General features: G+C 37.2%; 1 protein-coding gene across 6 annotated transcripts in view; it reads left to right on the top strand.

Annotated features, from left to right (window-relative positions):
- Window positions 1-27057, top strand: part of LOC145684641 (uncharacterized) — an 85619-nt gene that overhangs the window by 39926 nt on the left and 18636 nt on the right. For 5 of the 6 annotated variants that reach the window (XM_081757031.1, XM_081757034.1, XM_081757035.1 and 2 more), the window contains exons 2-3: window positions 10927-11125; window positions 20427-20581. In XM_081757031.1, coding sequence (XP_081613157.1) covers window positions 10933-11125; window positions 20427-20581 — 348 coding nt within the window. In that variant the 5' untranslated portion in view covers window positions 10927-10932. Of the gene's footprint in view, window positions 1-10926; window positions 11126-20426; window positions 20587-27057 lie in introns of all 6 variants that reach the window. The other variant, XM_081757037.1, reaches the window with a different exon arrangement.

Here is a 27057-nt window from a genome sequence, read left to right as displayed (position 1 = left end):
TCCCACAGAAACTGTGTTTCGTTCTCTTCTAAACCTAGATGGCAAATTGAAAATTAACTTTTTACTTTTAATACCACGAAGCACCTTCTCACTACAGCATTCGTGTGCGTCTCCATAACTCCCAGGGAAGTGGATTTGGCCGTAATCCTGTGGAGTGGCCGCCTTGATCACCTGACTTCATACCTCTTGATTTCTATGATGAAATCTGAAGTAGTTGAAGTATCTTGAGAAACCTCATAATATCAGGTACGCATTCAGTTCTCGTGTGACCACATTTCAGCGGATGTTCTGCAGGTGCAGTCGGAATATCGCTTTACCTGGTATATGCGATAACATGCTATCCTTCTATCGGATGTCATCCATAAGAACAGTAATGATTGTGCTTTCTGTTAAATAGAAATAAATATAACACATAATGGTAGAGAAACAGAACTTCCTTCATTAAAATATTTATATCAGATGTCCTGTTAAAGGCATATACCTGTTACGTACAGTATTTTTCTTGTAAAGGCTCAGGGGTAGATAAACCTCTACATTCATTCATATTCACCGGGCTGGAGACCCTTATATTCTTTTATGCTTTTATGTTCGTCATTTCGTGTGTATAGTTCTCTAAATTTCATAAAATATATAAAAAAAAACAAGTTTTTAAAGAAATCTTGGGCCTGATGATGATAAGTGGCAAGAAGTTCCGGGTTCATTTCTGGTTGAGAGAACATTGAAATTTTAATGCAGAACGGTGGGCCAGATTCCACCTTAAACTGTAGGTCCACCCATGTTAAACTGGTCATCCATGTTAAACTCAATCCGAGATGTGATCCGGGTGAAATTTCGTAGCTCGGGAAAGGAGGGGAATTCTCCCAATGACAATCCTGAAATCAACCACTGGGGATCAGGTTCAATTTCCTCCTGATTCTTGTAACATATATCCCCCATCCACTCCTGCCTGTGTCATATCTATGATCGTGCTTAATATGGGTTAGTAATATTTTTGCAGTATTACTTTGAACCCCCTCCCATTTATTGAAACCCCTTCGGAATATAAGGGGCGCGGTGGCTTGGGGTCTCTCGTTCGATTCCAGCTCGCGTCGTGTGGGCTTTGTGGTGGACAAACACCGTGCTCGTGGGTTTTCTCGGGGTTCTCCTGTTTCCTCCCACTTTCTTCATTCCACAATTTCATTCATTCACTCATAACCACCGTCTCCTGTAGCCTAACCGGCATAACCGTGGGACGTAAAACTTAAAGATTTCATTGCATTTTTTCCCCTTCGGAATATAAATAGAGAATCTACCTGGTCTCTACAATGTTACCATAAAATTTAAAAATAAAGCCATAAAATTTAACTTACTTCTCGTCTCGTCTCGTCTCGTGTGCAACATTACATTTTATAGATAGATATTAGAGTACATGCGTTCTTGCCATCTTGGTTTTCTAAAACTAATTTAAGTTTTATGTTCAAAATGCTGAGAACTACAACAGTGTCTTTTCTCATGAGTTTCACTTATTCTGATGTAACGGCCATCATTAGGCGCAAGGGAACCAACTTTGTTTCTCCGTGGTATACAAGCGAGACAAATTTAAGCTCGCTATAACTTGTAGATTCATGTTTCATATTATAGCTTCTGCTCTGACAAGGGATGTTAAATGCCAAACACTAGAACAATTTGCGAATTCCAAACTATTCTATACATAAGTATAGAAGAACCTATAGTAGCCTATTCCATCTGTTCATTCATCGATGGGTATCGGTGCTAAAACGATAAAAGATAACGAGAAAAGTTTATTTGATATTGCGTTCGAATTTGTTCTACATCTGTCTTTATCCTTCTCTTGAAACCGGAAATGGTAGAAAATGTCCGCATCTGACTTCAATATTGATCCTATAGAGCAAAAATGGACCAAAAAGCGATAGAAGTTAAAGATTTTTTTAAAAAAAATATGTGTATTCAACGTCCCAAGAGTAGATTCCGTCCTCATTCTTTTATTGAAACCGGAAATGTTAGGTTTAACTACTTCCGGTTTCAGGATTGTCACATATAAAAAAAATGGTAAGAGATAACAAGAATTTTTTTTAAAAAAAATGAATTCTAATCCTGCCATATCTCTATTTAAACCGGAAGTGAAATATTTTATTATATCCGGTTCCAATGTTGGATTCATAAAGGTCGAAATGTTACTGTTACGAGGTCTTAGTTACACAATACAAAACAAAACTCAATGTATTTCTCCAAGAAAAAGTTTTTGCATGTGGCGTGTGCTACCTTGTGTAGTCCTCCACGCCACAGTCTTCTGTTCTTTTCTTTCGATCGTGCTACATTGCTTTCTTGATCTTAGGGGAAAAGTAAAGGGAATTTTTATCTTTCATTAGCATTGATTTGCTCACACTGAGCAGACGATAAAAAAGAAAAAGAAAGTCGATCGAAGCAAACGAAATCAATTGTTCAACTATTTCTTTTTTTCTTTCTTTCGAACATTTGTTTCTTTACAAGACAGCTGTTTTTCACCTGTTTCCATTCACTTGTGAAAGAAAGAGGGCAGTGTGATCGATAGTGTGAGTGACATGTTGCTTTCAGGTTACCCTCCTGCAGACACATATCGAACTGTTTAGAGCGATGCTCTTGTCATACAACTCACTAACCACACGCAAGCAAACTTTTTGTTTGGCCAATTTCTTTTTCCTGTTTTTTTTTTTTTAAATAAAATACACTATAATTTATTGATTTTAATTCTAGCTGCTAATTTACATGGTCCACCCATATGCATAAGATATATGTTGCACTGAAAAAAATTCTTATTGCAGCTCCGACAAAAAAGAGAGTGTTAACCCTTTGATGTCCAAAGTTTGTTAATCTTTATAAAAGCAAAACACCTGAGGCTGTATCATGCTAATATACAAACCTCAAAACATTTAAGAGTAACGAATTACATAAATATCTAGGCAAAAATATTTATATATTCTTAACTTTTAAACGCCTATTGACGCAACTGCTACATCAGGGCTTTACATCTCAATAGTTCAACCTCTAATAAAGCTAGAAAGATAATTTTGGTGTCAATGTGTTCCTGAAGGATCAAGCTTTCCACCGATATGCATTTTGTGTATGTATGGGGGTATTACAGAGGAAGAGGGTAAAATTTGTATTTTCTGTTTACTCACATTAGTTTTTTGTGTTGCCATACCCCCTTGGGGTGCATTCATAAAAATTGGTATGTAAAGGAATTAAGTAGACCAGGACACGACAATACCATGTATGTGTACTGGCTGCTTATATGGGTGTTGGAAGACGGGTAAAGTTGGTCAATTTTTTGACTGAGTTTTTTTTATGTAAATTAAATTTATTTTATTTCTTCTTCTTCTTCTCCGAATAGAGCGGAAATTAGGATTCCAAATGTCACCTCGTTGGAATCTGTGTTCCATGAGCTTTAGAACGATGTAGCAATCATGACTCTGTAATAGTTAGGGGAGTCACTAGGGCCGCCAACACGAAGGTCTTCAACAGCCCTTCGAAAATGATATACAGGGCGTTTTTATAGGACTTTTATTCTGAATTTTTGTCTTTGTATTGCAGCAATGACTACATTTTTTTCTATTATTGTTACAAGTGTGTTACCTTCACATTAGCGTCATTTTATCAGCGTAGGGTGACTGCAAGGATTGCTAGGGACCCTCAAATTCCATTTTTTTTACATCTTTTAGGACTTTTATGTATTTGTTTTTCTTCTTCTTTTACTAATAGGGCGGGAATTCCACAAAGGTTACCTCGTTGTAATATGTGTTCCATAAGCTTTGCAACGATGTATGAATCATGACTCTGTGATAATTAGGGGAGTCACCAGGGCCCCCTACGTGAAGGAGAACGACTTCGTACAAATCCCTGGCAGGCGTAGAAAGATGACTCTGCATACATAAACACGGCCCGTGGTTGGGAATAGAGTGAAGGATGACTCATCCGACCATATCACACGTTTCCAGTCCTCAACGGTCCAAGTTGCATGGTCGCGGCACCATTTGCGGCGTGCGAAACCGTTATGGTCCCTGATGAGCGGTTTGGCCCATGCAACGCGACCCCGTAAGTTCATGTCATGTAATTCACAGCGGACTGTGATTATCGAAACAGGGTGGGAGAGGTGCTGATTGAGTTCCTCCGTCACTTGCACCGCAGTGGCACGACGGTTCTGCGTGACAATGCGCTTTAATACCCGGCGTGACCTGTCACTCATGATTTTCTTCCGCCCACTGTTCCGCTTCCCCGATGTGGTTTTCTCGTGTTTTGTGTAGGCCGTCATCACCTTCGACACTGTCCCACGCGACACACTTAACACAGTAGCCACTGCCGTCACACTCACTCCACATAACCGCGCACCAACAATTTGCCCTCTTTGAAATTCTGAGAGGTCTCCCATTTTACACTACCTCCGTCTGCTGCAGCCACTGGACACTGCTGTTCCACTGCGCCTGACGTAGTATGGAGACCGATCTAACACACCACCACCAGCGGTCCGGCGCTGCGGGCGCCACGACACCACTGCCGACCCATACATCTGACGTGTTGCCAACTACAGGTGTTTCCATTTTTCTGATCACCATCTGTATATGTGCATGGCATATTTGGATGTCAGAAGGATAAAACAAATATTTATATAACTTAAGATTGCATGCAGTTTTGCATGAACAATAAATAGACTGGTAAACAAATGAAAATCAATAAATATCCACGTATATGGATCAACCTGAATGTGTATGAACATGCAGCTAAAAATCAGTGCATTTATACAGTCAACCAAACCAAAATGATAGTGAAGACAGACATAAAAAATAAAATAAAATAAAATAAAATAAACACACACACACACACACACACACACACACACACATATATATATATATATATATATATATATATATATATATATATATATATATATATATATATATATATATATATATATATATATATATATATATATATACGAGGTGTGGCAATTAAATAACGAGACGTGTCATAAAGGTGATGTTTGCAAAGAAAGTTACAATTTACTGTCATCTCCTTCAATATACTCCTTTCTCTATCTATACACCGCTGCATACGTGCCTTCCATTGTTTAAAGCAATGCTGTAGGTCATCAGATTTCACCCTGTTCAACAACCCTGCCGTTTTTCGTTTCACCCCTTCCACAGACTGAAAATGTGTTCAATTCAATGCACTTTTATAGATAAAAGTTACAGTGAGCCAGGTCTGGGAAATACGGAGGATGGTCGAGCACAGGAATGCGCTAGGCTGCTAAAAATTGCTTCACAGAAAGGGGCAATATGGGCAGGCGCATTGTCTTGGTGGAGGAACCATGCACCGCACTTCCACAAATCCGGTCTCTTCTTCCTTATTCTTTCCCTCAGTTTGATTAGAACTTCTTTGTAGTAGGTCTGATTCAAGGTTTGGCCCTGACGCACCTATTCAGTCATGATAATACCCATGATATCGAAAAAATCGATGAGCATTGCCTTCACTTTCGACTTGCTCATTCGTCCTATTTTCATTCTTGGCGATGTGGAAGTTTTCCAGTGCATGGATTGACACTTACTCTCGGGGTCATTAGAAAATTCATGTTTCATCACATGTGATGATACCTGTTAGCAAGTCTGGTTCTGCTTTGAGTCGTTCCATGACGTCACAACAAATGGTCTTTCGAATGTATTTTTGTTATTGAGAGAGGTTTTTCGGGACAATTTTTGCACAAACTTTTGTCATGTTTAAATTGTCATGCAAAATTTGTCTTACTGTCTCTTTGTTAATGTTCGTCATGTCTGCGATCATCCGAATGCTCAGACGTGTATCTTTCCGCACAAGTTCATTAATTTTTTGAGCATTTTCGTCCGTTCTTGAACTCAAAGGGTGGCCGGGTCGTTCATAATCTTCAACCTCTTCTCTACCTTCTGAACATCGTTTGTGCCATTCGAAAACTTGCGCACGTGACATAGCATTATCACCATACACTTTTTTTTTAACATTATACAACATTCCGTAGGTGTTTTTGTTTTAATTTCACCAGAAATTTGATGTTAATGCGCTGCTCAACTTTACTCTTCACCATGATTCCGGCACTACTACAGAACACTGTCCTCTTCATGCAAGCCTGCAAAGGAAGGAAAAGCTTTCAGAATCATGAAACAAACAGTGGCTGCTCATGAAGGTTCAAAATCAACAACACATCATTAGCTTCCTTCCCCCACGATCCTGCGTGACAGGAGGTGGGCAGTCTCGTTATTTAATTGCCACACCTCGTATATATATATATGTGATATGGGAAGAGTGGCTAGGATATGACTTTCTCTTGTGTGATATGGGAAGAGTGTCATGTGTCAAGTTCAACAGTAATCTACGAGCATTGACACATTTGATTTCCCTTTGTATCGGTGCTTCAGGATCTGAATTAACAGGTAAAACCTCTCACCATGCTTGTCAGATACTGAAGCTTCTAGGTTTTCGGCAAAAAAGAACAATACTATGTAGGAATTTTTGAGCGACATATTTCACCGCATAGTATACAGTTTTGTCAACAACTCCTCAAGATGTTGCACATAATTCGCGTTTTCGTTATTTCCTGGAAAGTTTTCTGAGACACTCTTAAAAGAATCCGGGCATTCCCCTAGCCACTTCTGTCAGTTTTTTTTTTTTTAAAAATGAAATACGACATCTTCATGAATGATGTATCTTGGGGCCAATGAACACACCTTAATTTAGTTTAACATCAGAGATATTTGGGAACTTTTCCTGGAGATACTTAAATCTTCGTCTTTCATTTATCAACCCTTTAAAAATACCTTAATAAGGTCCAACTTATACCATAAAATAGGCCTACCTATTAAATATTTTCTTTCTTTCTTTTAGAGACAATACATATTATGGCAAAACTATTGTATTAAAGCAAAATTTCGATTTCTCGTGAACATTGTCCACCAAAATATGTAATTGTGGATGGAAGTGATATACCTTTAGCTCCATGCACTACTGGATTGTCTCCTATATGACGCATGTGAAGTTGACACAAGAAATACAAGTTTTGCATCAAAATAGAACAAAATGATGCAATATATAGTATACACATATTTTTGTTGCTATCTGTTGTACACTCACTACCCAAAACATTATGACCATCCGCTCGTACTTTTTGGTTGAAGTCGTTGGTCTGACGTAAGAGGTACGGGACCGCAGAACCGCTTACCAGTCGGTGACAGAGATCTCACTTGATCAGTCAGTTTGATACTTAAGCGTAGAACGGAAAAGGCCGGCGATATATCAGAGATTGTGATAACCAGACGGTGGGAACAAGCATCTCGGAAACAGCGCGAGCTGTCGAGTGTTCCCAAGCTGTCGTTCTTAATGTCTTCCAAAGACGGTAAAAGGATGTGAAACCAGCATCAAACCGCAAGAAATAGGGTGGCCACACTTCATTAAAAATACCGGACATTGTTGAATGTCGAGATTCAAACAACAGAGTAGACCGCAAACTGTGACGCTTCTAGGATAGATATGGACCCCTGCAGCCAACATCCCGCACGTGTACCAATGTTAACTAGGACATCATCGGTTAGGGATGGAGTGGGCACGTGCTCATCGTCATTGGACCGCAGAGCAGTGGTACAGTGTTGCACGTCCGATGGTTCACGACACTGCCATCACACATCAATGGCCGGGTCAGTATTAGTGGCTTTCCTGAGGAACAGTTGCTCGAAACGTGCACAATTGGACGTCTCGAGGACAAGCCGGTGGTGTCTCCATTACGATTCGAGAAATCTTCGCATGATCATCCACGTTTAGATGGTGGCACGTTTAGAAGTCACCATCATAGCTCCTAGTTACTGGCAGGTCATTGCTGATCATGTGCATCCACTCACGGGGGCTGTATCGGGATTCAGTACAGCGCTCTCTGTCACAAGGTTAATATTGTGATGCAGTAGTTTGAGGAGCACAATGGTGAATTTCAATTGCTGCAATGGCCTCCGAACTCACAAGATATCAACCGTATGGAACATCTCTCAAATGTTATTGAACGTCACATGCGAGTTCATCGACTCCCTCCGCAGTTGTCCGCCATGCTTTTAGACACCTACCGGACTTTAATGCTTCCATTGCAAATATATTGTTGCTGTGCTGTGAGAGAAAGGTGGACATACCAAATATTAGATAGGTACTCACAATACTTTGGCAGTCAGTGTATATTAAACTAGAGTCTCGTCCCATATAGTGTCGCTTGAGGACAAAAAGACAAACCAATCAATCAATCAAACCAAAAGTCCCAGTTTTGGTAAGATTTCCTGTTAGGAATATTGAACTGCTGGCTTTTCTAAATCACAGTAAAAAAAAATGCTCATCATATATTTCAAGCTGCTATCCCAATTCTGTGACACAAGAATAAATCATAAAGCTTTACTTTAAAGAGTTTGAATCACTTCACCCTTCTTTCTGTAGCTGTTCATGAAAGAACAAATCAAATACTCGCTCCTTTTAGTCTTGGAGATTTCAAGACTTGATAGGCTTGATAAAGAAGAACCTCCCTCCCTGTGAATCTGCCACTGCCTCTATTAGAATGGGTTATGCGTTGATTACTGTGTAAATGCAGTGTGTTTTTAAAATTAAGATTTGCTAAAACTTGATGAAGGATGGTCCTTTTTCGCAACTGAAGAACTTACTAATTGATATTCTTATTTCTTTTTTGTTATTCACTTTTTAAAAAAAGCTCTAAATATTCAACTTTATAGATTTTAAAAATTTTGGACAGCTAGTAAGCACATTGTCCATTCCTCTACTACATTGCGAAATATATGGCATGCTTTTGAACAAAAACAAATCACAATTTAAGATATGTCTCTAAAGTGGAGAAGACAATTGATGAAAGCTCTGTTTGCTTCATGCATAACGGCAGGGATGCGCACGAGACGAGTCGAGACACGATTTTCCTGACAAAACTCGAGTCGAGACACGGCTCTTTCAATAGAGAAATATACATTTTTCGAGTCGAGACATCACTTTTACAGCACATTTTCGAGACGAGACAGCCACAAATCTTGTCTCGTGCGCATCCCTAAAGTTAGTTTTCTAACCGATTTCAAATTAGAGAACATGTGCTCAATTCAGTTCATTTATGTACACATACGAGGTGTGTTCAAAAAGTATTGAACCTTATTTTTTTCCCGCCTAAACGAATGAAGCGCGGGATACTTTCTACAGTGTAGATGTAGAGGGGACACTCATGCGCAGTCGTGAATTTTCCCGCCTGGAGAAAAAGCGTCAGTCACTGGCAGTCGGTCAACGGGTGAAGACGTGTGGTAAGCGGTCGTCGGATTTCATTTTTTTTTGTCTAAAATGACAGAGAAACTTAAGAAGCGATATTGTATCAAATTTTGCAAAAAGCTTGGCGATAACCAAGCGGAAACCATTAAATCGGATCGGATCGGATTCAATTTTGAACAAGAATTGTCATGAGGAAAGTGTCCGCGAAATTTGATTCAGGCTTTCATCGCCAAAAAAACATTCCTGTGTGCTGTCAGATTCTCTAGTCAACTGACATGGCTCCTTGTGACTATTGTTTATTTCCAAAGCTGAAAATGCCACTAAAAAAAGGACTCGATTTGAGTTAAGAAAATCCATCATGAGGAATGCGACGGTACGAGTGCTTACCATTCCAAAAACTGCTTTCCAGATGTGTTTCCAATAATGGTAGGAACGCTGCGAGAAGTGTGTGCATTACCAAGGAGAATACTTCGAAGGGGATTAGTGTTTTGGATCTCCAAATCAACACATGTATTTTTGCCAACAGAAGGTTCGGTACTTTTTAAACACACCTCGTTTTTTTGTGGGTGTGCTTATACATAACTTCGACATCGATGCATAAATTTTGGTGATTCTTTTTTTGTTTGAAAGAGTATACTTTCTCGGTGGCCCTATATAAATGTTTTTGGGATCTGATGACCATCTTTGGAACTAAACATTGTTCAGCGTAAGCTCTAAACTCCGATAAACAAAATATTTGTATCCTTCCGCTTGTCACAAATACGATTGGCTAGTGATGTATCACTCCCACTCCCCACGGAAAGGAGCAAATTATACACGTGCATTTTGACAATACTGCCTCGTGTTATCCAGATACTTACAGCAGCAGCAGAAAAGAGAGAAAAGAAACTCGAAAGATTAAAAAAAAAAAGTATTTGAATTTCGCTCGTAAACAATTGTTGCTTAGTGAGTAAAGGTTTACCTTGTTGGTGTTTCACCACAACACTCGCGGAACCGGGATTCATGCCAGCCATCTTTCAGAGTTTAAAAGCAGAACACCCGTCTACAGTTGAGTTGGTGCCAGAATTACTGCGCATGCTTAGTATTTATTTCTATTGTTTCATTAGCAGTATTGCTCGATTGCAGTATTATTAGATAATCCGTATTATGTTTTTGACATTTATAATAATATAGCAGTTTTATATGAAGCTTCATAGTAAAAGTAATAATGGATGTGAACATAAACTATTTCGCGGAGGAGTACAAGCGTCGGTAGGACAGCAGCAAATCAGCGAGATTTAGTTTTACGTGGATTTGTTTATCGCAGTTTAGAGCTTACGCCGAACAATGTATAGACAACAAAACCTTAAACAAATCCTGGGTTAATATGAGACAATAACATGCTTATAGGCAACCATAAATTCTTTAGCCTGAATATGGTTGCATAACAACACAAGGGTTGTACTGCAAAGTTTCAGAACACTTACATAGTTCATTGTATTGCTTCTATAACATTTTAAGTAAGTGGGTTATGTGTGAAGTCGGTTAAGACTTTTTTTGTTGAGAAAGGTGTTATAATTAGTACAGGATAACTTAACTCTTTGTTGATGGTCATACATTATTGAGAGTTGATATTTGTTCTAATTTATATTGTAGAAGGCTATGGGGTGCGGGCCATCCCGTGCCACGACCGTGGTGCAAATGGGAGAACCTGAACCAGACGATCACCAACGCCCAACAATGAGACTGACAAGTGCTGCTGTTTCCCGTGAACCTTTGCAAGGAGATGAACCTGCGGAAGAAATTCTAGGAGAATCCATGTCTTCAACGGCCACTAATGGAAACGAGCCTTTGGGTAATTCTAAGATCTCTTCATCTATTTTTATTTGCATTTTGTTAAAACAAAATAAAATAAAATGTCAATATAGTAGTACATCCATACTACTGTTAATTGCATACATAATACTGCATATATTGTCAATATAGTACTGTTAATTTTCTAATGGAGCACTAATAGTTTTCGACAGGCATAAAAATGTTAGGTATTTGGTCGTTAAGTGTACTGAACTTGTACATCTTCAAGGAGAGAAAATATATATGTACGGAAAAATCAGAAAATAAAGTTGAATATATCGCTACAAAATTCAGTCCATATAGTATAGTATTCCATTCAAAAGTTGAGTTGTGATCTCTAAAGATAATTTATAGCACAGTGTTGCCATACTTTAATTTAGTATAGAGTTCTAATCCTTTCGAACCCAGGTGGCCGAAGTGGCACACACGGGTGTGTGTCACTTTTTTAATCCGCTCATGTGTGGACACTAATTAAGATACCGGGATATATTTTGACCAAATATGGTTGGACTTTAGACTATCATATTAACTTCTTTTTTTCTGGGTGTCGAATTCCCCTCTCAAATTTCAAATCAAAGTAAAAAATTCGGGAATTTTCGAATTTTCTTTTTTTCCTTGTAGCTTCCTTCCTTGTAGCTGCTGTAGAGATATCTCCTAAAAACTTGTCAGGTAATACCTCGGATGGATACCTAATTGTTGACATCAATTGGACTGTTTCTCGGGCAGTGTTGCCAAGTAGAGAAATTAAAATTTCCCTAAATTTGGGCAAAAATTTCGATTTTTTTTTTTATAAATCCCTGCCTATACGTTCGAGCGCAAGTCAACTTACGCCAGTCAAACATTGGTCCTTACTGAACAAAAGTGGGTACAGATCGTTACAATGGGGTAATTACTAGGAGCACGTAAAATTCGTATTTAGATTCTAAACCTTGATTTTTCTAGTTTTTCCCTACTTTTCTGATTACCGTAATCTATTTTTTGTAATTAGAAGCTTTGTTTCTTAAATATAGACATAATACTTGTAGAATATATTAGTGGTATACCAATGTTTATTTTAAAATCGTTTGCGTGTGCCTGGTAACAGTGTTGCCAGCCTAAAAATTAATTCCAGATTTTAGGGGAAAATTTTTAAAATATTCCCTTTTCGTCTCTATTATTTTACTCTTGTTCGCTACATTCTACCAAAACAAACAAAAATCTTCATAAACTCATCTGGCAGCGCTGTTGTCATATCTTCAAAGTATCAAAACAATAGATGTTTCTTGTGAAGTTGGTCTAAAATATGCATTAAGTAATTCCAAAAAAATTAACAAATCATGAAACCTTATTAATTCAAAATTTGTACATTCCCTATACTTAACCTTAGGAACACCAAGAAGGGGGGCTCGGAGGCTCACAAATTATTTTTGCTACATTTCTAATTGCATAAAAAATCTAAAAAAATGATATTGTCAAGCTTGACCCCATTCACCATAAACCGTACTTGCTTAGTTTTTAATGTTTTCTCTATTTATAAATAAAGAAAGTGCTGTGGACCTCAGAGGCCGCCTCCCTTAGTAAGAGGTACTAAGGGGCTATTTATCGCATACGCTAATGCTACATTCCAATATTTTTGCTATTTATTTTATTTTCCTTTGAAACAATTTTGGTATTACAACATGAAGGTGCACCCTGAGCTATTATTTCGGTGCAGTGTTGAAAACTGCACATTATAAAAATTTAATATATACATTTTTTCTGATTACTTTTTTTGGCACCTAAATATTTTATTTTCTGTTAGTTTATTCCTTGAAACCTGCTAACACTATATATTATAATCACACACACACACACACACACACACACACACACACACACACACACACACACATATATATATATATATATATATATATATATATATATATATATATATATATATATATATATTGAAATCTTTAAGTTTTATGTCCCACAATTATGCCGGTTAGGCTAAAGAAGGCGGTGATTATGAGAAATGAATGAAATGGTGTAATGAAGAAAGTGGGGGAAATGGGAGAACTCCGAGAAAACCCACGAGCATGGTGTTTGTCCACCACAAAGTCCACACGACGCGAACTGGGATCGAACCACCAGGGACTCCAAGCACCGGAGGTGAAAGCTCTACCACTGAGCCACCGCGCCCCCATATATATATATATATATATATATATATATATATATATATATACGTAAAGAGAGCATCAATTTTCAAAATTGACTAGAAAGAACTATGCTGCTGCACTTCTGGTGTTATCGAGTATTTTTAGTCATAGAATGTAGCAGCATTAGCCTGCAACACTGACTGAAGACGTATATTTCATACGAAATTGTCAGTTGGTTATTCTGTGACAGTGACTATATGTGGGAATTTGCAGCAGGATTGAAACAATAGCAAACTGTACTCTTCGCCAAAGTTCAATTGAGAAAGAAGTTAAATAACTTTGAAATGAATCTGACATAGAAGGTAGTGAGTTCGAATACAGCAAGGTAGAAATTAGCCTGTCAGATGCAAAAGACAGTGATTTGAACATTTTATTTCATAAAGCAAATGAAACAAATGGAATCAGTGGTACGTTTCTTGCAATGAAGCCCTTGTAATATTCTTGATATTGTATTGGTGTTAGTTTACAAAACTGACAGACAGGTCGAAGCTTGTTTGCTTACGTTTTGCTTGTTCATTCCATAGGTGCAAAAACCTGACGTTGTGCTACTAGAAAAATTGTAACTTATATTGAGTTGGCAACACTGCCTCTCTGGTGACATCCCCTATAGTGTCTAATGAATATCCCTCACACTGTCTATCTTTTTGCGGAAACAAAATATGAAAGAATTTTGCTATTCCAAGGATAACCGAGATGGAATTATAAAAGATTAATCCTTAATTCATTGGAATATTGAAGTATACCCCACTCTTCCCTATTTTACCCCACTTTACTGCCCCACCACCAAAATGATTTTGGAAGCCGTCTTTGTACACATACTACACTGTACTATGCCGCTATTGATCTGTTTGACAGTTTTTCTACACAAACAAATAAAATAAATAGGACATAGTTACTGACATAATTAAAAAATCGTAACTTAAACAATTACATACATAGTTGGCAACACTGTACTTAGAAACCAATTAATAATAGAGAATAAAAATATATGACGACTTAGACATCCCAACTTCATATCAGACAAGATAAATTATTTTCCGTGAGAAATAATGACCTTTATGCTGCGGGCCTCAGAGCCCCCTTCCCCCTGTTTGTGTTCCTTGTAACCCAAAAATACCTTGGTGTTCCTAGGGTTAATGTATCTTGCGGTAAACATAGTACATAGTTTCACTCTAAAATCTGTAAAGTATAAGTTAGTATGTGCATTATTCAATATAAACCATCATTGGTCATATGTGAATAATAATAAAATTGTGTTGGACACTCATAAGTTTACAGGGTGTCCATGAAGCTACTGTATTTTGGAAAAGTTATAGCAAATCCCGTAAATGTTCCCCAGATACCTGAAGACACGTCTGAACGCCAAGCTATAGATAATCAAATATAATAGTGGTAGTGATCTATGAGAAGTTTTGGATGCAGTGAGAAATATTGATGAATGCAGTGATTTATCCAGAATTTTAAACTTAGGGGGGTGTTCAAGAAATCTGGGGGGGTGCAATCTTGCATTAAGGTCATATAGGCTACTATTATGATCTTTTAATTAGTTTTTTTTTTTTTTTTTTTTTTTTTTTTTTTTACAAACTAAAATCTGCTGATGCAACGAACGTTTGCATTTGATTTCTTTCTCAGCCAGAGACAGTTAGCGTCGACTTTCTCGTGCTTGGTGTGTCGTCGAGATGAAATCGTTGGCAATCGATTGATCAAACGTTGTTGTTGTGACTATCACAGGCATGTAAAGGTTGATTTCCATTCATTCTTGCGTTGCGTACTTTGCTTGAAAATTTATCTTGTCGAAAGCAAGTTGTTTTATTATATTGGCTCTTAAAAACAAGAATTCAAATTTTTTTAAAAACCAAAATAGCAAGATTTTTAATAATGTCTTCCCGTTCTACCTAAAGGTCTACCAGTACTTTGTAGAAAATATTTTAGATGATCTTATCTTTAGGCAGAATGGGAATTCCCGTTCTGCCTAATCTTTCGAGACAAGGAATTCTGTCCAGGGAGGGATTTCTTCTAGAGAATTTTTCTTTTGTAATAGTAACAGATTATTTAAGAAGAATAACTATTTCTTTAAGTTCTATCGTAAATTTAAGTCTTATTCTACTTGTTCTTATCGGAAAAATGACTACATACAATTCTGTTATTAACAGTGTTTCTCACATTTATTTCAGTAAAAATTAATGTGATTTAAAAAAAAAAAAGCTACCTGCGGAGAAATGGAAAATTGACTCAGTTGCAAGAAAGCCGTTTGACATTGTAACTGAAACGAACATAAAACAAACTTACTTCGGTCTAGTATAAAGTCATTTCACAACAAAATTGTATTCAGCTTTCCAGTAGTTCACCTCCAACATGCTAAAGCTCGCAGTCAGGGGCGGCTTTAGGATTTTTATTTTGGGTAGGCCCGCTCCCTCGTGTATGGATACATATGTACATTTGATTGATTAATAACAATAGGAAATTACTTTTATAGTAGTGGTTGATGCTGTTTATTAAATAATTAATTACCATTAATATAAAAAAATGGAAAATATATTTACTCTTTATTGTATCTTTTAGTGTTTATATATTTTTCAAATTTTTTGGGTAGGCCAGTGTCTACTGCTAAAACCGCCACTGCTCGCAGTACGTAAAAAATGACACAGTTCACATCCTCAAGACATGTTTGGCCATATATTAAGCAAACAATGCAAAAATATGCGTAAGACGGCCCTTGACAATATAAATATGAAAATAGAAGTATATATGATACTATTGCATATAGTATAGAATTATGTATATAAGACAAATAAGCTGATAAGGTGATGCCAAAAAGGAGTTGTGATGCAGAACACTAACATCTTTCTTAAGAGTCGCCTTATGCATCCTCTTGCATTGTTTACTTAATATATGGCCAAACATATCTTGGGGATGTGAACTGTGGCACCTTTTATGTAGTGCGATTCTTAGCATGTTAGAGATGAACTATTGAAAAAATGAATAAAATCTTGATGTGAAATAATTTGATATTATACCGAATTTAGTTTATTTTAAGTTCGTATCAGTTACTATGTCAAATGGGTTTCTTGCAACTGAGTCAATCAATTTTCCATTTGCCCACAGATATTTTGTTTTTAATTCTCTTCACATTCATCTTTACCAAAGTAACGTCATTTTCCCGAGATGAACAAGAAGAATAACATCTAAAAATTTTAATGAAACTTGAAGAAATAGTTATTCTTCTTACAGCCTCTCTTAGAATTACCAGAATTAACATTCAAGAGGATAAACTCAAAGGAAAATTCAGACGAAACGGACTAAATTCAAGCGATAGAATCGTAGGCTCAGATTAATAAAAGAATAATTATTTTTTTCTTCAGCAGTTATGCATCTAAAATATTATCTGAAATTCTTCATTCTACGGAATAACATTTTTTAAAAAATGCTGAAAACAATAAAAGACATAAGACCGTTATAGTAAACATATATTTCACTTTTCGATCCTTGCTTAAAAAAAATTTTGATCAGTATTTCAGAATTAACACTTTTAGGATTTCCACTTTTTGAGGTAAATTTTAGACTTTCACTTAAACAGCTACTGCTTCCTTACTATTTATCGTAGGACCATTGTTCATACCTAGTTTTTTTTTTTTTTTTTGTATTGAGCATACTGTCTACCGATATTACTCGGGTAAAGCCGGGAGATTTTTCGAAAAAGAATATGTTTCGAAATTTTTGCGGCCCTCTGGCCCAGGCCTGGGTTCACGTAGGGATCATGAATTTTTAAAGAGTACATTGTTATATACACAATACGTGTGCAAAATTTAAATCGTATCTTGGAAACTAAGGTCGGGAGAAATTTTTGAAAGTCTGAGGGTGACCCATGTTTTTCATCTCTCTCTCTCTCTACAATTCAAAAATGTACTGCGTCATTAATATTTGACCTAGAGTCATGGTTCAAACGTCATTTTCTTCAGTATAATAATCCCTTTCCTATGGCACCACTCATATGTCCCTATCATACATCTGAATCGGAAAAATCAGGACAACCCGGATTTTTTTCTAAAAAAATATCACCTTCTCGGAACACCTGCGTCCCTCTGGCCCTGCTCGGTTTCGCGTAGGAATCTAAAAAAAATTTAGAAATACCCAGAGGTATATACAATCCGTATGAAAAGTTTCAATCTGATATTTTGAAAACTGAAGGCGTGAAAAATTTTTGAAATTTGCCTTAAGAAAATATAAAGTCACGCTCCTCCGCCCTTACTTGGCGCCGCAAAGTTGACCATCCGATTCCGAAACGCATCTGAGATGTTCTTTGGTCCATCCTTGACTTGACCAATAAATAAAAACGTGGCTTAAATACCTGTTATAAAACCTAAATAAGCGATCAAAGACCATACTACGCCATGATAAGTGCTTGAGGTCCCGGGCTCGATCCCAGCCCCCACCAAGTGAACTTTGTGGTGGACAAACACTGTGTGCGTGGGTTTCCTCGGGGTTCTCCCGTTTCCTTCCACTTTCGTCAGTCTACCATTTCATTCAATCATTTCTCATCATCACCGTCTCCGTTTACCTAGCCGGTATAAGCGTGGAACGTAAAACTCAAAGATTTCAGTTTACGCCATGGTAACGAAAGTTACCAAAAAATCAAAAAGGGTTAAAATAAATATGTATACATTACTCAAAATAAAAGACTGCTATATGTTACCACACAAGAACGACATTTTAAAAATTAAATAGCATCAAAGTTACTTTTCGTAATTAAAATGAATGATATTACTGTAATATACTAAACGTATTTCAAATGTATTAAAGGTATAATAAATAGGAATACCCAGAACTTCTCATATGGGCATGAGTGAAAGTAATTAAAGCCAATCTGCCCTTTTATTGCAACATTTTTACGTTTTATTCAGTTTTCAGTATTTTTAAAGAAAGAAAAAGTTATTTCAGAGGAAAACACACAGATAACATTTTAGAATATATGACAGTTGAAGGGAAAAAATAATCATATAAGGTGTGCACTGGTACATCCAATATATACTCTTGTAATTTTGTGCCTTGGATTTTGTCCTCGTCAGAATTTTCCTTGCATTTTGACCGCTTGAATTTAGTTCCCACCCTCGTTACTACAGCCATTTTATACATGAGTTTCGATCTGCATACAAACACGCTAGGTGTCAAGCTTTTCGGTGCTGCATTTCTCTAAAAATTTCCTCCTCTCATAGAATTCCCTTTCTTGAAAGATTAGACAGAAGGGGAATTCATGTTCTGCCTACAGATAAGATCATTTAAAATATTTTCCACAAAGTCCTGGAGGGCCTTTAGGTAGAACGAAAATAATCCTTTTAATATTGCACCCCCCCTAGTTGGGGGATATAAGGAATTTTTCCCGAGGGTGTCAGAAAATTTTAGAGGGGTGCTGGGGTGTTAGGAGGGTGTAGATAAATCACTGGATGAATGCCCGAATAGAAAATAGGATATACTCTATTTGAACTTACGACAAAATCAAATGTAATATATTTTGCCTCATAAAATCAATTACCAAACTAACGAAATAAATACATTATCTGATGACAGTACGCAGGTAATTACTTAGTTTTGCGGTTGCTTAATTTTCTTATTTAGACAAGTCCGTTCATGTTTGTGCAACCTCAATTGTGTTTTCAAACATGAAAGATGATTGATCCAGATGTAAGGAAATGTGCTTGCCAATTCCATCTGTATTCTTTCGTTGGTAGCTTGAGCATTGTTGTATTAATTCAAATTTAGTTTTCTTGAAATAAAAAGAAGGTATTTTTTTTACTGTATTTCACTAGAGGAAACATATTCAAACCGGATAATTCAATCTGAAATTATTGGCGATAGTAAATTCAGATTTTACATTTCAGGAGGATACGAGGGTATTTTCGTTAAGTTCCTACCCTGACGCTGAAATATCACGTCACTGGTAATAAGCTGTTCATGGCATATCACGCCATCCCATGGGAGAAATACTTTATCAATTTCAACTGTCTAGCTGCGTCAGTTCGTTGGAATCAGTCATTTGAATTAGTCGCTGTGTTGTGTTCGCATTCTGCACGACAATTCTCCAGTCCACGTGGCTGTTATTGGCAGGCTACGGTCTCACTGCAGCCTTAGCAACATCAGCCGTATGGACTGGAGGATTATCATGCAGTAAGTGAGCTCAATACACAAGGAATAATTCAAAGACTGACTCCAGCGAACTGACACAGCTAGACAGTTGAAATTGGTAAAGTATTTCTTCCATGGATGGCGTGATATGCCATGAACAGCTTATTACCAGTGACGTGATATTTCACTGTCAAGCTGGAAATTTCTGGAAATACCCTCAAAAATGAATGGTTCAAGTTAGATATTCCATTCTATGAACTTTTAGGATTTCCCGCTCGGGTTTCAAACTATCAAAAACCCACAGAAAATTAGATATATTGCCTCAAATCCATTTCTACAAAAATAAATAAAATTTTCACTACATAATGGATGAATGAATGAATGAATGAAAATGCCTTTATTGAAGCGGGCGAGGTTCAGCCATGGCTGCTTTACCACCTAACCCTTGTCAAAAGAATACAATATTAAACATTACACATCAAAAGGAACGAAAAAAGTAAAATATACAAGTAAAAGAATAAATAAGAAAATAAACAAGTGACATATGCAATAAAAAGTATCGATATTGTTGTTGGATTTAGCTAAGTTGCTATATAAAACTGTACATGTCGTAAGTGCCAGAGGGCAGTCGCTGGGATTTCATCAAATGTGATTTTAATGAATTTCGAAATGAATTAAATGACTCTATTTCTATGAGAGCTTTCGGTATCGCATTCCATACTCTCGGACCTGCTCTGGAAAATGATCCTTGCACTATCTTCAGTTTAAGTCTTTGTACATTGAATTTCTCACTGCTACGCGTAATGTGAAAGTGAATTTGTGACCTGTTTGTAAATTTACAATATACATATTGTGGGGATTGAGTTTTAAGGATTTTAAAGTCTAAGATGAAGTCTCTTGGTTGATTCTTCATGATTGGCTGTTACCCTGGTCTATTCTGTACTGTATATAAATATATTGTGTGTATACAATAATTGTTCTCTTTTTAAATTTTGACAGCTCAATCACTGGCGTTTGAAGTTCCTGTGAAAGACGATAGTTTAATCAAGAAACATCCTCCTCGACGGTTGCAGAGGCTGGAAGACCAACAAATGCCTCTGACTCATCAGAAATTGGATGAAAAGCAGGCCGAGGCTGAACAACGCCGCCTGCAGGTTAGGTACCAAGCTTAATGTTGTTTTCCTCACAGCGTGTATTGTAGCTCACCACGTAGTTACATATTGTTGTTGATGTACTAGCACTAACAAATTTAGGAATAATACACGTTATTTATTTCATAAAATAGACGTTAGATAATGCAGGATATGCTGAAAAGCAAAAACAGTAACAAAACTCTTAATTCTGTGTTGAACTAGAAGTAGAGATACTAGTTCTCGATAGTTATCGCAAACTAGAGATCAGTAGCATCGTAGAGAAAGAGGATAGTAACATTTGAGTGTGAAGGCACCATTATGAGGGGTGAGAGCAAGTGAGGGTGAGGGCATAAATATTGTGAATGTGAGGGTCACAAATATCAGGATGGGCTACTTAAACCTCACGATGATAATCTGGAGGATTTTCTGAAACTAGAACAGCCTTGTAATCTAAATCATTTGTCTTTAAATAAATTTCAACTTTGGGAACAAAACAATTCTGAAAGCAATCCTTAATAACGAATACTATCTCAGGCTTTCTTGTTCGCGCACCGGAACACTAGTACATAATTTTTGTGCTTTATTTTTTTTTAAAACTCGAGGATTTAATGATGTGCAGAACATAACTGGCTTAATTGAACCATCTCCTGATGCATTAGAAGAAAACAGCTACGTGACAGCGTCTTTTCGTGCTTTAAATCCAGGTATAGATCTTTCACTTTTTGATATCTGCAACATTCCATAAAAAAATAATTTCTCGGACATGGTTTAGTTTAACTGATTTTTTTTTATTTTGTTGATTTAACCCAACATAACAATGTCCAGTCAACAGAGCAATTCTAAATATTTGGTCTAGGAATTAATTCGTGCGGTTGGTACGCACACATTGAAGCTGTAGTACAAACACAAAATACATAAATACCTTAAGAAAAATATTGTCCATCGCTAGCCACCACTTTCGCCCATCTGTCAGGCAATGTACGGATTCCGTGGCGAAAGAAGTCCTCATCCTTGGAAGCGATCCAGTCAGAGACCCATGTTTCGATATCTTCTGAAGAAGTAAACCGCTGTCCAATCAAATCGTTGTTCATGCAATCGAACAAGTAGTAGTCCGAAGGAGCAACGTCTGGTGAATACGGCGGGTGGGGTAAAACTTCCCATCCGACATTTTCTAAATAGGTTTTGACCGGTTTTGCGACATGTGGGCGAGCGTTATCATGTTGAACAATAAGTTTATCATGTCTGTTCTCCCATTCTGGTCGTGTTCTGGCCAGAGCTTGCTTCAAACGCATTAATTGTCGTCGATAACGTTCTCCATTCATAGTTTCACCCAGTTGCAGCAGCTCATAGTACACCACACCTTTCATATCCCACCATATGCACAGCATAACCTTTGCACAGTGAATATCTCGTTTTGGTTGTGATGGACCTGGTTCACCTGGCTTCACCCAGGCCTTTTTTCGTTTAGGGTTCTCGTAATGGATCCAGTTCTCATCACCCGTAATAATTCGATGCAGAAACCCCTTTCTGCTCTGTCGTTGAAGCAGCAATTCGCAAATGGTTTTTCGTCTTTCAACGTCTCTGTCTTTCAATTCATGTGGAACCCAATGTGACATCTTTTGAATCATTCCCATGGCTTTCAAGCGTTTGGAGACTGTTGTTTGATCAACGCCTAATGCTGCTGCAAGTTGTTCCTGCGTTTGACACGAATCCTGCTCGAGCAATGCTGTCAATTCTTCGTCTTGAAATTTTTTTGGCTGTCCAGCTCGCTCTTGGTCTGCCAAGCCGAAATCACCACTTCTAAACCGTGCAAACCACTTCTGACACGTTCGCTCAGCTAGAGCATGGTCACCATACACTTCCACCAAAATACGATGACTTTCAGTCGCACTTTTCTGCATGTTAAAGTAATGCAGCAGGACACCCCGCAAAAACACTTTATCAGGCACAAATTGCGCCATGTTCACTTAACTACAAACTGGTGTTGTTGACGCTTTAATCCACTGCCCTATACTACGAACGATACGCGATGACAGGGGTTTGCAACACATGTGTGGATACACGGAACTGTGGGACGCTCCGTTCGTTGCGCCATCTCTTGTCCACCCGCACGAATTAATTCCTAGACCAAATACCAATTTCTGGATTGTGTAACTAGAAGCTGGTGTGTTAGTCTACGTATTTAGGAACACCTGAACTTCACTCTGTGTTTGTTTAGACATATTGCTGGTTATAGCGTTACTGTAATCTGTGGTTTCATTTCTTTCATTTGTTGATATGTTTTAGTTAGAATAAAATAACTGGAGTGTACGTTTAAAATATATATGTATGTTGTTTTTTTTAGTTAATCAAGATTAGTTATTTTGATTTACGTTTTTAATTCGAAGTTTTCTACGACGGCTGTCCAAAAACTAACAGACGATTTGAAATTAAAAAAAAGAACAGAACAAACAAACCAAATTGTATTATATACATTTGAAAAGTACACTCTTAAGTTATTTTTTCACATAATTACCACGCTTATCATATGGTGGCTCAAGGTTTTCAATACCATTGCGGTAGAAATGTGCCGCACCAGCGATTTCAACCACTAGCTTACACCGGCATGCGATTCGGCATTAGTATCAAAGCATTGTGCAGCGAGCAATGTCTTCATCGCTGGGAGGAGGTGGTAGTTGCTCGGTGCCAAACCCGGGCTGTATGGTGGGTGATCGAACATCTCCCGTTCAAACCCATACAAGTGATCGAAAATTAGAAGGGTCATGTTTAAAATCAATGCACCACCCTAACAGCACAAGATGTGCTAGGTATGTGCCATTTAGGTGTCCCAGATACTTTTTAGGTACCCGACATTTGGCATATATGATATTCATGTGCTAAGTATGTACTTCAGCTACCTACAGTTTTAGGTACCTGTTGCACCTAATTGATATTTGCATTCTATGTACCACAAATATAGCAGTTTCGCACTCAAACAGTCATTTGTTTTTATGTCATCACTTGAGACATATATCTGTCATGTTCTAGGTATGTCCTTTAGGTACATACTGTTTCAGATACCCTAACAGCACAAGATGTGCTAGGCATGTGCCATTTAGTGTTCTAAATTCATCTCCTACATTTGATGCATTTGTTGCTTCTTTTTCTAAGCGATTCTGTACTAGAAGTAACAAATGCATTAACTTTATTAGATGGCAACTGTTGCCAAGCATTTGAAAATGAATATGGAAGAACCATGAAATAAAGTAAATAGACACTCGTCATTTTGTTATAAAATTACATAGCGAGTCGATTTTATCGGATCCTAAACAGTTATCGTCTCATACTCCGTTAAAGGAGAACTCTGATTAGTCAAATTCAAAAGAATCAACAATGTATCCCTCTACAACCGAAGTTCTCTTCATCGCCTCCGTGGCCAAGTCGGAAGAGCACGCGGCTAGTAATCGAAAGGTTGGTGGTTTGCGCCCGCCCTGGGGTACATTGTTTTTACTTGTTTAAAGTGTTTTTTTAGACTCACCTTAATGTAGACACATTACGCATATAGGCAATTTAACATATTTTGGGGGAATAATTTTGTGATTCTATGACGCTTACGGCATGGGAAACATACCTGGAACGTACTAGGCACGTTCCCCAGGTATGTGTCAGGCATATTCATAGGTGGACATAGACTGTGACCATCGCTTGCCATCCATGTGATTTAGTTCTCAGAGGTACATAAGGCATATACTGGACACATTCCCATGTACCTGAGGGAACATGATAGGCATATGTCTGCTATGTGAGGGTATTGCCTCACTCAGCCTTCACTCATTACTCCATGTCTGTACACTTCACACAGTTGACGATGGATTCCAATTGGCTTGTGCTTTTTTGCTAACAAAAACCTAATAATAGAACCCGGGATTTTCTATTGCAGTGCACATTGTAACACGTCACAGAAAGCACAGCAAGAGCGTTACTGTTCTCACGCTACCACAGCTGGATCCGTACTAAGTGTGGCAACGTTCTGACATCAAGATGGCGACTCAAGCCCCGTCCACTGTGGCGATAGGCCAAAACGTCTGTTACTTTCTGCACAGTCTACGTAGTTTTTAATAACATGTATCATTTGCACTTTGTGCTAATGGTTTGTTTATTACGCTATTGAATATGAATGCTACAGACACATATTTCCTAACTGAACCGAGTCTTTGTTTACGAGCCCATTGATGTATATGTAGAAGAACTCTTTACTTTTGTTTGAAGTAAATTGGAAATCTAATGGTATTGTTTTAATAGTTTCTTCTTCACATGTATCTAAATGTCCCTTTGTTTATGAAAATTTAATTTTGTAACATGTAATATAAATAAATATATGATTTATGAGCAGGGACGTAGCCAGAGTTCTGAGAGTTTGGGGGGCCATATTTGCAAATGGAATAACTATATATATATTGTGTACTCCCGATAATTTACGGACTTTCCCGCTCAGCCACATTGTTGGCAGCATAGAGAAGGGTCTGAATAGCCAGAATCGTTGTTGAACATAATAAAAATAAGATTAAGAAAGTAAATCTACATTCAATACCTTCTCGTAAAACAATTAAAACAAAGTATTATGTTGCAAAACCCAGCAATGGGGGAACATCATTCTAGCCTCTGAGTCGAATCGACCTTTCAGTTTTGTCTTGGTTACAAAAAGTGTATTCGCATAGATTTTTAGCCCTTAGTACCTTAAGGTGACTATAAGGCTCTAATCATTCTAAAGGTCGAAAGAACCTCGCAAAATTAACAAAGATGACGCCCGACCCGCAAAGTTACTGATCTTATATTCTTATTACTGTTCATTTAGTGTTTAAGGAATAGCCTGTAAATGAATTTTAAAAAATAACATTTTCTTAGAGGTATGAATAATTTCAGTTTACTGTGGATAATTTTTCCATTTATTGTCGGATAAAAAGCATTTGTAACATATAATTTTATATAAATATTTGAGAAGGCCAAGTCAAAATTTGGGGAGGCCGGTGCCCCCGTGCTCCCTACCCCCGTAGCTACGTCCCTGTTTATGGGTCAAATTTTATTCTATTAATATCACACCAAAAACACAAATGTGAAAGAAAACGGAGCCAGGGTTTCACACATTTATCAATTCATTCGACGAGAATAAGAATGGAGATCTGAAATAATTCCAAGTTGTAACGTAATTCACAAAAAAGAGGTTATTTTCAAATTTCTTAAGATTTGTGCAAGGACATTGTTAGTATGAAATGATTTAATGTAGGTGACAGAATTGCGTTGTCATCTGAGAAACATAAGTTTGAGGTGCTGCCATCTGTAGGAACTGACGTAAATTATTGTAACATTTGCGACTGTGTATTCGAGTTCAGGTAATTACCTGAAATCCTTATAAAATTTGTGTATCTACCAAAAATGTTGCAACAAGAATATGATTCTGAAGTGAAATTCGTAAAAGTGACTTGAAGTAGGCTATGGGTTCGTAATATAAGCCATCTGAGCGTATATAGCAAAATTTGTAGTGTAATTTTCATATTATTTTGTACACTCCGCATCAAAAAAATTGCGACAGCTAACGCCGTGCAGCTAGGCCACCCAATGTACACCTTTTTATCCCATAATCGTGTCTGGTAAAGAGACTCCCTGTTTCTCCTCCTTTCTTCTCTCCCATACTAAAATTAGCTAACAACATGAACGCAATTCTAATTTCAAACTACACTTGTATTAGTATCGATAAAATGAAATAACAAAACCGAGACGAAACAAGATTCATAAGTTAATTTAGGGAGAAACTGAAACACACACAATGAAAAATTGAAACAAATGGATGTCTATTACACAGAGGTTCAGAAATGAGGCAGAGAGAGAGAGAAGGTGAGAGAACAAGAAAAAGAAAAGAAAAAGGAGAACAGATAAAAATGTGGAATTTTAAACGTAGTAAGAAAAGATCCTAACATTATAAAGTTCCATTACCAGAAATCCAACAGTAATATAGAAATAACGTTTGTTTTTATATAGGGTACAGCGGGGTAATTTGAATAATTTCAGACATTTTCTCATATATCTCGGAAACTGTAATTGGTATTCAAATATAAAATTGTGAAAAAAACCTTTGAACCTTACTATAACTTAACAATTTTTCTTAAGATAGTATCTGAGATACATCATTGTGAAATTTGGGTATTCAATTTCCCCGCCGAAATTTGGAAAAACGTAAAAGTGAGGGGCAATTTGAATAACGAGTGGGGTAATATGAATAACCAACAAAATAAACAAGTCTTATAGAAATAATGTGTAAACTATTTAATAGTTAGATTGCAATTTCTACGGTAGTTGAAATATGCTAGTTTTGAATGAAAAGAAGTAAGCCTACATAAATTGTAAATATGCGTCACCTATAGCTATCTTTTTGAATGTAGGCCTACACTAAAAAAAAAAAAATGTTCAGAACACTGTCTAAGGCAAAGAGCCGTAATTGGTTAATTCATCTTCCATCGTTC

The sequence above is a fragment of the Thermobia domestica genome, chromosome 5 (assembly GCF_964235325.1).
Source record: "Thermobia domestica chromosome 5, izTheDome1.hap1.1, whole genome shotgun sequence".
Classification (NCBI taxonomy): Eukaryota; Metazoa; Arthropoda; class Insecta; order Zygentoma; family Lepismatidae; genus Thermobia; species Thermobia domestica.
The sequence above is the reverse complement of the archived record's forward strand: the minus strand, read 5'-3'. Positions and strand labels throughout refer to the sequence as shown.